This window comes from Pan troglodytes, chromosome 4 (assembly GCF_028858775.2).
Source record: "Pan troglodytes isolate AG18354 chromosome 4, NHGRI_mPanTro3-v2.0_pri, whole genome shotgun sequence".
NCBI lineage: Eukaryota > Metazoa > Chordata > Mammalia > Primates > Hominidae > Pan > Pan troglodytes.
This window is the reverse complement of record NC_072402.2, coordinates 175,152,818-175,166,599: the sequence shown is the minus strand read 5'-3', so window position 1 is coordinate 175,166,599 and position 13,782 is coordinate 175,152,818. Positions and strand designations below refer to the sequence as shown.

The 13,782-nt window shown below is 49.1% G+C and overlaps 1 protein-coding gene across 17 annotated transcripts in view; it reads left to right on the top strand.

Moving 5' to 3' along the window:
• The window catches only part of FAM193B (family with sequence similarity 193 member B), a 34,505-nt gene that overhangs the window by 10,517 nt on the left and 10,206 nt on the right, over positions 1–13,782 (top strand). For 4 of the 17 annotated variants that reach the window (XM_009450236.5, XM_063811712.1, XM_054684827.2 and 1 more), the window contains 5 exons: positions 4,583–4,825; positions 5,623–5,857; positions 6,985–7,372; positions 11,094–11,292; positions 12,214–12,453. In XM_009450236.5, the coding sequence (XP_009448511.3) occupies positions 4,583–4,825; positions 5,623–5,857; positions 6,985–7,372; positions 11,094–11,292; positions 12,214–12,453 (1,305 nt within the window). Of the gene's footprint in view, positions 1–4,582; positions 4,826–5,622; positions 5,858–6,984; positions 7,373–11,093; positions 11,293–11,584; positions 11,783–12,213; positions 12,454–13,782 lie in introns of those variants that run through there. The other 13 variants (XM_009450237.5, XM_009450247.5, XM_054684828.2 and 10 more) reach the window with 8 other exon arrangements.

The following is a 13,782-nucleotide window of genomic DNA, read 5'->3' as shown; positions in this document are numbered from 1 at the left end:
ACTCTGAACCAAGAGCTGTTCTCTGCCAAAGCAAAAATTTGAAGGAACCAGTGGCATTACTGACTATAAATATAACATCTCTAGGGCTTGGGATTCTCATCACCCTCTAGCAATTAAAGTGGAGATGAAAGTAGCAGAGGAAAGTTCCCAGTTCCACAAGGCATCATACCCAGGGGCAGGCGCCACGGCCTAGAGTTCAGACATCAGCTTTAGGGGTGGCCCCTCAAACTGCCTGGGCCTCAAAGAAGGACTCAAGTGTACCAAACTCAGAGAGGACAGTGGATAAACTAGTCTTCAATGTAGACTTAGAACAGAACAGCCAAGGGGCTTAGATAATAGATTGAGTGCCTACAGCCTGGATCCCTTGAGCTAAGTGCTTTGTATCTCTAATGTGACTTAATCCTGTGGGCAGCTTTATGCAGCATGGGTGGTATCATCACTCAGTTCTGTGGGCAGCTTCAATTAGAGCTTAATTAGCTTTTCAGGCCCTGTGTTTCTTGCTTTAACTAGGAAGACAACCTATCCTGTAAAGTCACTTCTAGTGATGGCTAATCTCATTTATTTTGTGTACCATTTTGGCTCTCGGGAGAGTCACATTATTTCCATTAACTGGGGGCATCTCATTATAATCCCTAAAGAATGCAGTCTTTTACTCTTAACGTGGTTAAGATTGGAACCATTCTGGAGGTCAGGTGGACAGATGGGCCTTTCTCTGTAGGCAGCAGTAATTTCAAGCAGTGTCTCATTGGACTGCCTGCCGGCTGCATTGCCATGGGGACACCTAGCAAATCTGAGTTCTCTACCACATAGCCCACTGAGTCCATGCCTGAAGCCAGGCCCTGTGCTGCACTGTGAGGGATCCAGACAGGAATCAGACCTGGCACCTGCCTCTTGTAGAAGGGATGGAAGATACAGGTAAATAAATTGTGCAGAAGACACAACTACTGTAACCAAGGCACAGTGTACTAGGAGGAGATGGGAGAGGAGAAGTGAATTACGAGAGGAGAAAGCCTAGAGGAGGTTGGACTTAAATTGAGCCTTTAGTCTCAGCTAGTCATTGGAAAAACATGAGAAGAAAGTGGGTTTTAAGCAAGGAATCACCTTTAGCGAAAGCATGAAATAGAAAAAGGCAGAGATTATTTTGGGAACTTAGGGAATGACTTCATGGGGTTGAGGGGAGAGATTAAGATTTCTAACAAGTCAGTTTAGATTCATCATATATGAGAGACTCACGTTTGTGTAAAATGCAGTGACCATTTATTGTTTCCTATTGTTCCTGTCGTGTTAATGATGAATACCATGTGTTCAGCAACATCTATGTGCCTAGCACTGGACTAGGTGCTTTATCACATTTATTTCTCACAGCTGACCCTACAAATTAGGACTTAATCCCATTTTACAGATGAGCAAACAGAGAGGGTAAGTAGAACTAGCCCAGCATCTTACAGCTGGTAAGTGATAGAGGCCAGGATTAATGCCAAAGCCAGTGTTGTTTCCACTGTGCCCCAGTGCCTTCCACAAGTACTTTGGCACTAAGTGCAGTCACACTGATTACATACTTAATTTATAAGAATTGTGTATTTGCTTTTAAAAACAGAAAACACACGTATCATACGTTTTATTACACATTTGAATTGTTGGTTATAACTACAAAACCATATACAGTCATTCCTCCACATCTGTGGATTCAACCAATTGTGGATAGAAAATATTCAAGGAAAGAAAAGGATGGTTGTGTCTATACTGAACAAGTATAGACTTTTTGCCTCGTCATTATTCCCTAAACAATACGGTATAGCAGCTATTTACATAGCATTTACATTGTATTAAATATAAGTAATCTGGAGATTGTGGGAGGGTGTGCATTGGTTATATACAAATATGACACCATTTTATATTAGAGATTGGAGCATCTGCAGATTTTGGTATCTGGGGGGTGTCCTGGAACTGATCCCCCATGAGTACTAAGGGATGACTGTATATTGTGCTTTATAGGCCACATAAAGAATTTCAGGCTGGGCACAGTGGCTCACGCCTGTAATCCTAGTACTTTGGGAGGCCGAGGCGGGCGGATCACGAGGTCAGGAGATTGAGACCATCCTGGCTAACACCGTGAAACCCCGTCTCCACTAAAAATACAAAAAAATTAGCCGGGCGTGGTGGCGGGCGCCTGTAGTCCCGGCTACTCGGGAGGCTGAGGCAGGAGAATGGCGTGAACCTGGGAGGCGGAGCTTGCAGTGAGCCGAGATCGTACCACTGCACTCCAGCCTGGGCGACAGAGCGAGACTCCGTCTCAAAAGAAGAAAAAAAAAAGAATTTCGAGAATAACTATACAAGATTTTAATTGTATGTACTGACTTTCGAACCTAGCATGCAAATGAAATGAAACCGTTGTAGTAAAATTACATGTCTTGGTGCTCGCCTTGTGGTCATCATCATGGCAGGAAAAGGGACTCTATCTAGAGTTACTGTGGCATTTCGTAGCTATGGAAAGTTTCCTCTTTGCCTTAATTTCTCTGAATACCATCCTTCTCTATCCACCTTCCACCCCTGCAGTTGCCATTAAACAACTGTCTTGCTCATTGAAATGTTCCCTTGGCAGACACTGATTTAGGCTGTATCTTTTGTGAGTTCCACATGTAAAATTTCTGTCTCTCTGGTACTCTTTTTCTAAGTTCCTTGTACTTCCGAAAGTTTCATTATGCTTCTGGTACTACTGTTTGGTTCCTTTCTTTTTTGAGAAACCAAGGACCCAAGTCAGTGTAATGGTAACATTAGAGGTTTAAGGATACCCTGATGCTAACTCATTATGAGAAAGTAATTTCATGGGAGAAAAATGATGGCATTATCTTATTGGTAGGATGAGGGTGATACCCTTATTATTCCCGTAGGCCTCTGCAGACACATGTTACCCAGTGTTGGGTAAGTTTGGAAGGTATGTCAGTTAACTACCATTGCATAACAAACCACCTCCAAAACCTAGTGGTTTAAAACAATACCACTTTCTATCTCTCATGAGTCTGCTCTTGGCTGGGCTCACTCCTGTTTCTCTGATCAGCTGGCCAATCAGCTGGGAAGACTTCGCTTTCTCCACAAGTCTCTCACATCCCTCCAGCAGCTAGCCTGGTCTCGCTCTCAGGCCATGGCAGAGGTTCAGGAGTGAGCAAGCCCAGCCGTGCATGGAAACAAGTGGAAATGTATACACACCTTTCAGGTTTATGGCTGGCAGCCTATTTGCTAACATCCCATTGGCCAAAGTGACATAGTCAAGCCCAGTGTCAGAGTGGGGGCAGATACAAAGTTGTAGGATATAGGAAGCTATTAATTGAAGGCATTAAATGTAATCAGTCTCCCAGTCAGGACCCCTCAATGTGAAAGCAAACCTACAGACTTATATTTGTTTTTCTTTTTTTTTTTTTTTAAGACGGAGTCTCGCTCTGTCGCCCAGGCTGGAGTGCAGTGGCGAGATCTTGGCTCACTGCAAGCTCCGCCTCCCAGGTTCAAGCGATTCTCCTGCCCCAGCCTCCCGAGTAGCTGGGACTACAGGTGCTTGCCACCATGCCCAGCTAATTTTTTTGTGTTTTTAGTGGAGACGGGGTTTCACTGTGTTAGCCAGGATGGTTTCGATCTCCTGACCTCGTGATCCGCCCACCTCGACCTCCCAAAGTGCTGGGATTACAGGCATGAGCCACCGCGCCCGGCCTGAGTTATATTTCTAAGTCAAGTTTGTCACAGAAGGCAAAAAAAAAAGTCCAAATAATGACTGTATTGGGCCTATGCTATGGGCATACACAGGGTAGACACTTTACCTGCTACGCAGTGATGATCCTTACAACAACTCTGCAAGGTAGGTAGGAATTGGAGCCCAGAGAAGTTAAATAACTTGCTCAAGGTCACCCAGCCAGTATGTGTTCAGGCAGGAATTAGAATGCATATCTGTTTGATTTCAAAGCCCAGACTGTTTTCACCATACTCACTACCTCTCAGGAGCACCAACCAGAGCCTTACCTTCCCTCTGACACAATTTCCCATTGAGTTGATGCTTTCTGACTAGCTGTACAAACGCCTCCTCCAAAATGTTGCTGCGATCCTAAGGGAATTGTGCAATTCTTCAGAAAACCCACACATTCTCCTAAACTGTCCACTGACTAAAAGCATTCTTTCCTTCCAGATGGGCATTGGTCCCTGGGCTGTACAGGCAGCCCAAGAATTGTGGACACTCCCAGCCATGCCAGAGAGGGAAGGGCCATCTTCTCTTTAACCTTTAAGATTTGGGGATGTCAGAGAATTAGGATATTTGAGCATGAGTTTTGGAGCCAGACTCACTAGGGTTCAACCACTCGCTAGCTTTATAACCTTGGGCAACTCATTTAACTTCTTGAAATCTGTTTCTTCATCTTAAAAAATGGGAATAAGAACACCTCGTTTGCAGAGCTGTTACAAGGACTAAATTTTAATTATGTCTAAAAAGTGCCTAACCCAGTGCCTGGCACGTAATAAGTGGCATTACTAATATTGTTACTATGATTTTGAAGGAGAGCCTTTCCCCTCCTGGGAAACCCTGTTTCTGTCTGTTGGACAGGTCCCCCCCGCCTCCAGCCAGCCTGTGCAGACTTGCTGCCTGCTGTGTCACCGGGAACGCAAAGGCTGGGAAGAAGGCCCTTCTCAAAATGGACTGGTGTTGCAGGGTGAGAAGCTGCCCCCTGACTTCATGCCAAAGCTCGTCAAGAATCTCCTAGGCGAGATGCCTCTGTGGGTCTGCCAGAGTTGCCGAAAGAGCATGGAGGAAGATGAAAGGCAGACAGGTCGAGAACATGCAGTGGCGGTAGGTAACCGCTGACAGGGGTCCCTGAATGCAGGAGGGCTCCTCCCCAAGGAAGTCAGGCTGTTCCCTGTCCTCAGGTGGCTCTCCTTGGGCAGCTCCCATGCCCAGGCACTGAGAGACTTCTGGGCTGCACTGGCACAGCATTGGCAGCTCAAGTTCAGATTTGGGGGAAGAAGAGAAACTTCTGGCAGCCCACTGGTCAGTCCCTCAGGGTGGTCTGTGCACAGGATGAGGGCCCACTCATAGGTACTGGTAGATCACGAGCCTGCTGCCTTCGGCTCTGTGGCAGCTTGAAAGCCAACCAGTATGACATGGGAGACAGAGATGAGTTTGAGGGTCTGAAATGTGCCCTAGTTAGAAGGACAGACACTTGGGAGTCATCTAAGTCTGCTGTTTCATGAATCACGACGGCCAGACTTTCCTCATTTCTCACGTCGCTGCAGATCTTCCCTTTTACCCAGGAACAGTTTAGCTTCAGGACTCCTGGTCAAAAGGCCCTTCCTGTCATTGGCCGCTCTCTACTCCCCAAAGGCCCGCAGTTCACAGGCAGTCTCTGCCCCTACCAGAGTCTCTCTCCCCAGTCTCCACACATTGCATGTAAGTGGGACCACCACAGCCCTTTCCCAGCAAAGGCCTGGCCCTCATTTGTTCTCATAGCTGGAGTTGTATTCATTGTGTTTTTGCTATGGCACATGGCCTGGAGGAGAAGGAGCTCCCTCAGGAAAAGCTGAGGCAGCAGAGGGTCAGCTCCGATGTTTGCTGTTTGACCGTGAGCCTTTTTCCTCCCCCTTCTCCAGATCTCCTTGTCACACACATCCTGCAAATCACAGTCTTGTGGAGATGACTCTCATTCGTCCTCGTCTTCCTCCTCATCATCCTCATCCTCGTCCTCCTCTTCCTGCCCTGGGAACTCAGGAGACTGGGATCCTAGCTCGTTCCTGTCGGCACATAAGCTCTCGGGCCTCTGGAATTCCCCACATTCCAGTGGGGCCATGCCAGGCAGCTCTCTTGGGAGTCCTCCTACCATCCCCGGTGAGTCTCCAGGCTCGGGAGAGAGCCAGGCCCTATAAATGTGGACAGCTGTGTTTTCCTATCCACTTTGTTCAAACAAATCATAAGACTGGTTACTAAAATAAGTAAAAGTGGAACTGTTCTGGTGGAAGCAGGGGCAGCTTAGACCTTGACTATCTCTGGAACTCCTTTCCCCACAACTCTGAACTTGAAAAATACTGCTAATAGAAAAACGTTTGCCTCTCAAACTTGTCATTGGCTCTGGTAGTTCACATTGGATCAAGAGGGCATCCGGTGAGGTGTGTCTGAGTAGAAAGTGGAGTCGTAGGACTTAGATCACCTGACCCCTGCAGCACCACAGAGGACCTGGGCAACCTTGTCTTCCTAGGCCTTGACTTCCCCACCTAAGGGATGGGTATAAAAGCACTGAATTTAAATGCCCAAGAGATTGGCAGTGTAAGCCGTAATCGTTATTAGCTAATTTAGCAGCTGTGTAAGTCTTCTTTGACCCTGAAATAACTCTCAGAGACCCAGAGACAAAACTCTTGGGTTATTGGTTTATTATGTAAATATGATTTACTGTCATACTTCTAAATGAAGGAGCTGAGTTCTTCAAAGTGGGTCTGCCCCCAGAATTATGAGTGTTGAGCAGTATATAATTCCATTAATTTTGGTACATAAGCTAGAGAGTCATCAGAACCTTTTTCCCACTTCTCTGAAATCTGGGGCCCTCAGGGGTCTGGCATGCCCTGCTGCTGTGGTACACGTGGCACAGAGGCAGAGCCTGGGCCTGCTGCTCCACTGTCTTCTGCAGATCATCCTCCAGGGCTGAGGAGCACCTGTGTACAAGCAGATCCTAGAGAGACCCTCAGAGACAGAATGCATATCCTCTGCTCATGCTTCAGAAAAGGCATGGAGCCTTGTGTGGAATCAGCATTCCTAGTACCTTCTTGCTTGGGCCTGGGCTCCTTGAGCCTGCTCAGCTGTGTTGCTGCCCACACAGAATCTTCTGCAGCTCCAGGGTCCCCTGTGCTGAGAGGCTGTGCCCTCTTGTCACAGAAGCAGGATGCTGTGGCAGTGAGCCTGTGGGCTTTCCTTCCCAGGTCTGGGCTCCCATTCTGACCCCTTTCTCCTCCCTCTGCCCACAGGTGAGGCTTTCCCTGTCTCGGAGCACCACCAGCACTCAGACCTCACTGCTCCCCCTAACAGCCCCACCGGCCACCACCCCCAGCCAGCATCTCTAATCCCGTCTCACCCCAGCTCCTTTGGCTCCCCGCCCCACCCACACCTGCTGCCCACCACCCCGGCAGCACCTTTCCCTGCCCAGGCTTCAGAGTGCCCTGTTGCTGCTGCCACTGCCCCCCACACTCCAGGGCCATGTCAGAGCTCCCATTTACCCTCCACCAGCATGCCGCTCCTGAAGATGCCCCCACCATTCTCGGGGTGCAGCCACCCCTGCAGCGGGCACTGTGGTGGGCACTGCAGTGGGCCTCTCCTCCCACCCCCGAGCTCTCAGCCACTCCCTAGCACTCACAGGTAAGTGTGCTGCATGAAGGGCAAACTCTCTACCCACTTGAACTTAGAATTTTGGAAAATTTGGGGTTAACTTTGAGGTGGCAATTAAAAAGTAGACTATGTCTTTCCTTTCATTATTTTTCAATTGTAAAGAAGTATGTGTTTTGGCCTGGCACAGTGGCTCACACCTATACTCCTAGCGCTTTGGGAGTCCTAGGCAGGAAGATCACTTGAGCCTAGGAGTTTGAGACCAGCCTGGGCAACATGGCAAGATCCCCCTCTCTACAAAAAATTTTGAAAATTAGCCAGGCATGGTGGCATGCAACTGTAGTCCTAGCTACTCAGGAGGCTGAGGCAGGAGGATTGCCTGAACCCAGGAGTTTAGGGTTGCTGTGAGCATTGATCATGCCACTGCACTCCAGCCTGGGTGACAGAGCTTTAAAAAAAAAAATAATAGTATGTGGGGTTTTTTTTGTTTTGTGTTTTGTTTTGTTTTAACTTGGAACAATTCAGAAATGTATAAGGAAAAAAATGTCTTCACAACCTAAACTTCTACCACTGTGGTATATTTTCACCATGTTTCTGTATATAAATAACATACTTAGATATTTGATATACCTTTCACGTAGTAGTAATTTTTTAACATTATGTCATGATCATTTCCCCAGTTAAAATTCTTCAAGAAACTTTTCAATAGTCATATAATGTCTTACTGTATAGCTCAAGCATACTTTATCATTCCCCTATTCCTGGATATCAAGGCATTTCCAGTTGTTTAACCATAATGAATGAGACTGTAATAAGCATCCCTGCACCTAAATCTGTTTGAATGAGAAATCATGTCCTTCAGGGAGATTCCTAGAAGTAACTCTTAAGTACTAAGAAAGGTTATACTAACATATATTTGAAAGAGAATTCTTTAGAGAAGATAGAGGTATATTTTTATGTTAGAAATCAGATCTGTGTTTATCATGCATTTCTGTCTTCCTATTGGAAAGTCTCCTGTGTCTGGCACATGCCGGGTTGACAGTGTCTGCAGTCTGCCACCCGCCGGTTTTCACTTAGCGTTGCCTCCTCAGCATATTTGTGTTCTCTTGTGGTGTTCTTAGCCTCTAGCTTCAAAGGCTGGAGAACATCGAGCGCAATTCATGTTACTGTTCTCCAGTTGCTGAGCATTTGGGTTATTCGGACATTTTAACATTACCAACAGTGTCTCTAAAGATGTCTTTTCTTAAAGCCTTTTTCCTCTTTTGGATTTTTCTTGTTGGAATCAAGTTCTCAGAATGAAAAAAGTTACTAGTTAAAGGCTGTTTAGGTGTTTTTTGTTCTCTTTGAGGGTTCTTAATACACACTGAAAAACTGCTATCCAAAGGGGTCTCCAAATTGATGTAACCACCAATGAGTGCTGGTTTCCCATATTCACAGGCACACTATTTTAATTTTTCTAAAATCAATTTTGTGGCCTGGTGCCCAGCTCATGCCTGTAATCCCAGCCCTTTGGGAGGCCGAGGCAGAAAGATTGCTTGAGCCCAGGAGTTGGAGACTAGCAAGGGCAACATAATGAGACTCTGTCTCTACAAAAAATTTAAAAACTAGTGGGGCATAATGTGCATGCCTCTAGTTCCAGCTACTTAGGTTGCGGGGGCTGAAGTGGTACAGGATCGCTTGAGCCTGGGAGATACAGGCTGCAGTGAGCTGACATCGTGCCACTGAACTCTAGCCTAGGCAACAAAGTGAGAGCCAGTCTCAAAATAGAAAATAAAATCAGTTTTGCTGGCCAGGCGCGGTGGCTCATTCCTGTAATCCCAGCACTTTGGGAGGCTGAGGCGAGCAGATCACGAGGTCAAGAATTCCAGACCAGCCTGGCCAGCATGGTGAAACCTCGTCTCTATTAAAAATACAAAAAAAAAAAAAAATTAGCTGGGCATGGTGGCGTGTGTCTGTAGTCCCAGCTACTCAGGAGGCTGAGGCAGGAGAATCGCATGAACCTGGGAGGCGGAGGTTGCAGTGAGCCGAGGTCGCACCACTGCACTCCATCCAGCTTGGGCAACAGAGCGAGACTCCGTCTCCAAAAAAAAAAAAAAAAAAAAAAATCAATTTTGCTAATGCAATAGATAATGAATGGTTGGTTTAGAACAAACTTCTGTAAGCACCACTGATAATGATTCCTGCCACCATCTTTTTTAATCCACGTCACATGCTTAGCATCCTTTCTAGCAGCAGAGAGGGCTGCTTTGGACTGCCCTGGAAGCTGGGCCTCCACACAGCTCCTTGAGCTCCATCCTTGCTCTCAGTTCCCCTGCCACCTCAGCCTCAGCCCAGCGTTGGGACCAGCCCAATGGGTGCTTCAGCTGCTCATGGCCCAGCCTAAGGCTTCAGCTCTTCTGGCTCAAATTATGGGATGTTTCAGGCGTATGTCTCATTCTTACCCTGGGAAAATACTCTGTATTACAAGATATCCCAGTGCTTCCTGAAATCCAGAGGCAGAACAGTACAGTGGAGAGAATATGAGCTTTGCATAGAGAGAAGCGTGGGCTTGTGTTCCCCACATCTCCCCTGCCTGCACCCACCATGTACCCCTTCTCAGGGCACTGTGCACACCTCACTTTATCCTCCTGTTTATCGTGCATCATTGTCACTGTCTGTTTGCATCCTTGAGTCCTGGCCACCTGTTGGGCAAAGCAGTCAAGTACTCAGCTTCACTCTCTACCACCGCAAAGTGGGGATAATGACACTTATTTTGGAGGACTTGGGGGATGGTTACAAGTAATATGCCGAGGCCGGGCGCAGTGGCTCACGCCTGTAATCCCAGCACTTTGGGAGGCCGAGGCAGGTGGATCAACTAGGTCAGGAGATCGAGACCATCCTGGCTAACACGGTGAAACCCCGTCTCTACTAAAAATACAAGAAAATTAGCCAGGCGTGGTCGCGGGCGCCTGTAGTCCCAGCTACTCGGGAGGCTGAGGCAGGAGAATGGCGTGAACCTGGGAGGCGGAGTTTGCAGTGAGCCGAGATCATGCCACTGCACTCCAGCCTGGGCGACACAGCAAGACTCCGTCTCAAAAAAAAAAAAAAAAATGCCGACTCTAGAACCTGGCACAAACAGTGGCTCTTATAGTTGGTGTCCCAGAAGTCACTTGCTTTTTCTCAACTCCGTGCCCTGTGGTTAAGGCAGCTCCACCCATCTGCTCCAGAGCACCAGAGTCTGCTCAGAAGCACCTTAGAAAGTGAAAGGAGACTGGCCTCATGGATAGCCCTGAGTGTTCCAGAGGAGCCTTCAGCCCACTAATGGGTTCAGGCCTATTTATTGAGCACCTGCTGTGTGCAGGGTTGTTATGCTACACACTGGGACCCAAAAACTGAAGCAACACAGCCCCTGCCCTTGAGGCGTGCAGTCCAGTTTGAGAGACAAATGTGCAAACAGACCATGACAGTGACGCACAATAAGCAGAAGATGGAGTGACGTGTGCACAGTAGCCTGAGAAGGGGTGCATGGTGGGTGCAGGCAGGGGAGGCGTGGGGAAACCTTTCCAGAAGAGCCGCATTTGTGTTTGGGATGGGCCTTGAGGGACAGTGCAGGTGTTCGCCCTGTTCAGGTGAGAGGTGCAATGTAGTTGGACCACCTGGGACCTCTGTGGAGTGGGGCAAGTGAAGGGCGGTCAGGATGGCAGGTGGTGGTTGGGATGCTTCCTGGGTTTCTGCATCACCTGCCTCACCTCTGGGCCTTCCTCCCCATCATCAGGGATCCCGGGTGCAAGGGGCACAAGTTTGCACACAGTGGCCTGGCTTGCCAGCTGCCCCAGCCCTGCGAGGCAGATGAGGGGCTGGGTGAGGAAGAGGATAGCAGCTCTGAGCGAAGCTCCTGCACCTCGTCCTCCACCCACCAGAGAGATGGGAAGTTCTGTGACTGCTGCTACTGTGAGTTCTTCGGCCACAATGCGGTGAGTGAGCCTGCCCAGGCTAGAGAGGGCTGGGGGCCAGCCAAGGTGAGCAAAAGGAGCACCCTGCTCTCCCCAGAGACCCCGTTGCTCACGGTGGTAATTACCGTGCTGGGGCCGTGAGTCCTTGCACCTGCGTCCGCTCGCTTGATCCTCACAGCACATTTGTGAGGTAGGGGTTTTTAAACATTTTGCTACCTTGGCTCTTCTCATGGTTTCTCTTAAGATTGACTTTTTTTCCTTAGGCAAAAGGAAAGGAAATGGCAGAGAGAAAGCTATGATTCTGATGAGTATGTATACGTGTGTAATCCCAGAGAAGTGAACGCTTGGGAGTGATGAAGGCAGAGTGGAAGCAAAAAGGCTCTCAGTCCCCCAAGTGTGACAGCCAGCCGAGGGACAGGCCGTGAGCACAGACGGCGCCAGGAAGGAGGCTCAGATCAGAGGGCATGCTGGCTCTGGCCAGGGGGAGGAAGCAGTGCAGAAGTCTCATAAGGTGAAGAGGAGAGGGCCGCTGGTTAGGGTAGAGCAGCTGAGGAAAGAAGAAATGAAAGTAATTAAATTGCTAGTCACCTTTGAGCTAGGGGTTATTATCCTCATTTTAGAGATGACAAAATTGAGGCTCACAAAGACTCGGTGACTCGCCCAAGGTCATACAGCTTCCCGGTGACGAAGCCCGGGCTCCAACTTGTTTTCCTGGCTCCCCAGTCAGTGTTTGCCCAGCTCTGCCCTGTTCCCTCCTAGTCCCTTCACCCACTGCCGCCTGGATTCAGCCTGGCTGAGAGGGTGAAGCCATGTGGCCTTGGTGGCTAATGGTAGAGAGAACAGTTGTCTTGCTTCTCCTCACATACTTGGTGCCCGTGGGAGGGAGTGCTGTGGGCCCCCCAGGCCCAGGGTGTAATGTCAGCACCTCCCCCCCACCCCCAGCCACCCGCTGCCCCGACGAGTCGGAACTATACCGAGATCCGGGAGAAGCTCCGCTCGAGGCTGACCAGGCGGAAAGAGGAGCTGCCCATGAAGGGGGGCACCCTGGGCGGGATCCCTGGGGAGCCCGCCGTGGACCACCGAGATGTGGATGAGCTGCTGGAATTCATCAACAGCACGGAGCCCAAAGTCCCCAACAGCGCCAGGGCCGCCAAGCGGGCCCGGCACAAGCTGAAAAAGAAGGTGGGTGTAGGGAGAGCCCAGCTCTGCCGTCTCTCCTCCCTGAGGACCCTCGCCCCAACCCCCAGGACTTCTGGGGCATGAATGATGCTGGCTGCCAAAGGCCTCAGCTTGGCTCACTGTTCTGGGAAGGTCTGAATGAGTTTGGGAGGCATCAGGGTCAGGGATCCTGGGGGCAAATAACTGGAGGAAAAAACGTGTCATGGCCTGAGAAGTTGCTTGCTGGATTCCTCCAAGCTGAGGACTTGCTTCAGTCAGTCATTTATTCATTCAGCAAACACTTCTACAAATACTGGCAGCCAAAGTGTGACACAGTTAAGTTCTCACCCAGAAGAAGCTGTCCAGTGGGGAGACTGACACAAAACTGGACAAGCATATTAGCATGTGACAAGTACTGGGATGAGGGAAGTCCCCCATCCTGCCTGGAAATGGCTTTACAAGAGGCTGACTGTGAGTACAGACTCCTCAGGAGGGCCCTCCTGGCAGCAGGCACGGCACATTCCACAGCAGCTTGACAGCCAAAACTGAGCAGAAGAGAGGCAGGATGGACAGTGTTGTTGAGGGAGGGCCTCTGAGGCCCTGCGGAAGAGCTGTGGCTTTATCCTACCGGTGAGAGAAGTCACTGAGGGTTTTAATCAAAGCATGCACTTGGTCACACCTGCATCCTAAGATTATGCCGTGGCCAAATGGAAGGTAGCTTGGAGGGTTCCAGGCAGGAAGACCTCGAGTTCGATGCCTCAGGCAGGAAACGCAGGCCAAGGGAGAGATGATTGATGGTGGGGCCAGAGAAGAAGAGAGGGATTTTCAGAGGAAGCCGAAGTGATGGGCCTTTGATCTGATGGCAGGAGAGGGAGATGGAGGCAGGGATGTCTCCCAGGTGTTTGCTTGGTGACCAGCAAGATGGTGGTGCCTTTCACTGAGCCAGGATGGGATTTGCAGAAGACAGTGAATTCAGTTGAGGCATGTTAACTCGAAGGCTCCCGTGAGACATCTAAGTGGAGAAGTGCAGGGCTAGCATTTACCAGCGCAGAGATGTAATTGAAGCCAGGGGAATGAACCAGGCCTCGGGACTGAGGACAGAACCTGGTGATCTATTCCTCGGCAGCCCTCCTGCCAGATGAGCCCCAGAGCTTGATGGCTTGTCCCTTGTGGCTTCTTTACCTCTTCACCTGCCTACTCCCAACTGCATCTGCACAGTGACACGTTTAGGAGCCCAGCATCCGAAGAGATTTGGGTGTAACAACCAGCTAGTTCCAGTTCCTGGGTGGTCAAACAGCCCTAGTGCTTTGGAAAGCAGAAGTGATTCACCATCCTTTTTCAGCCCCAAGGACA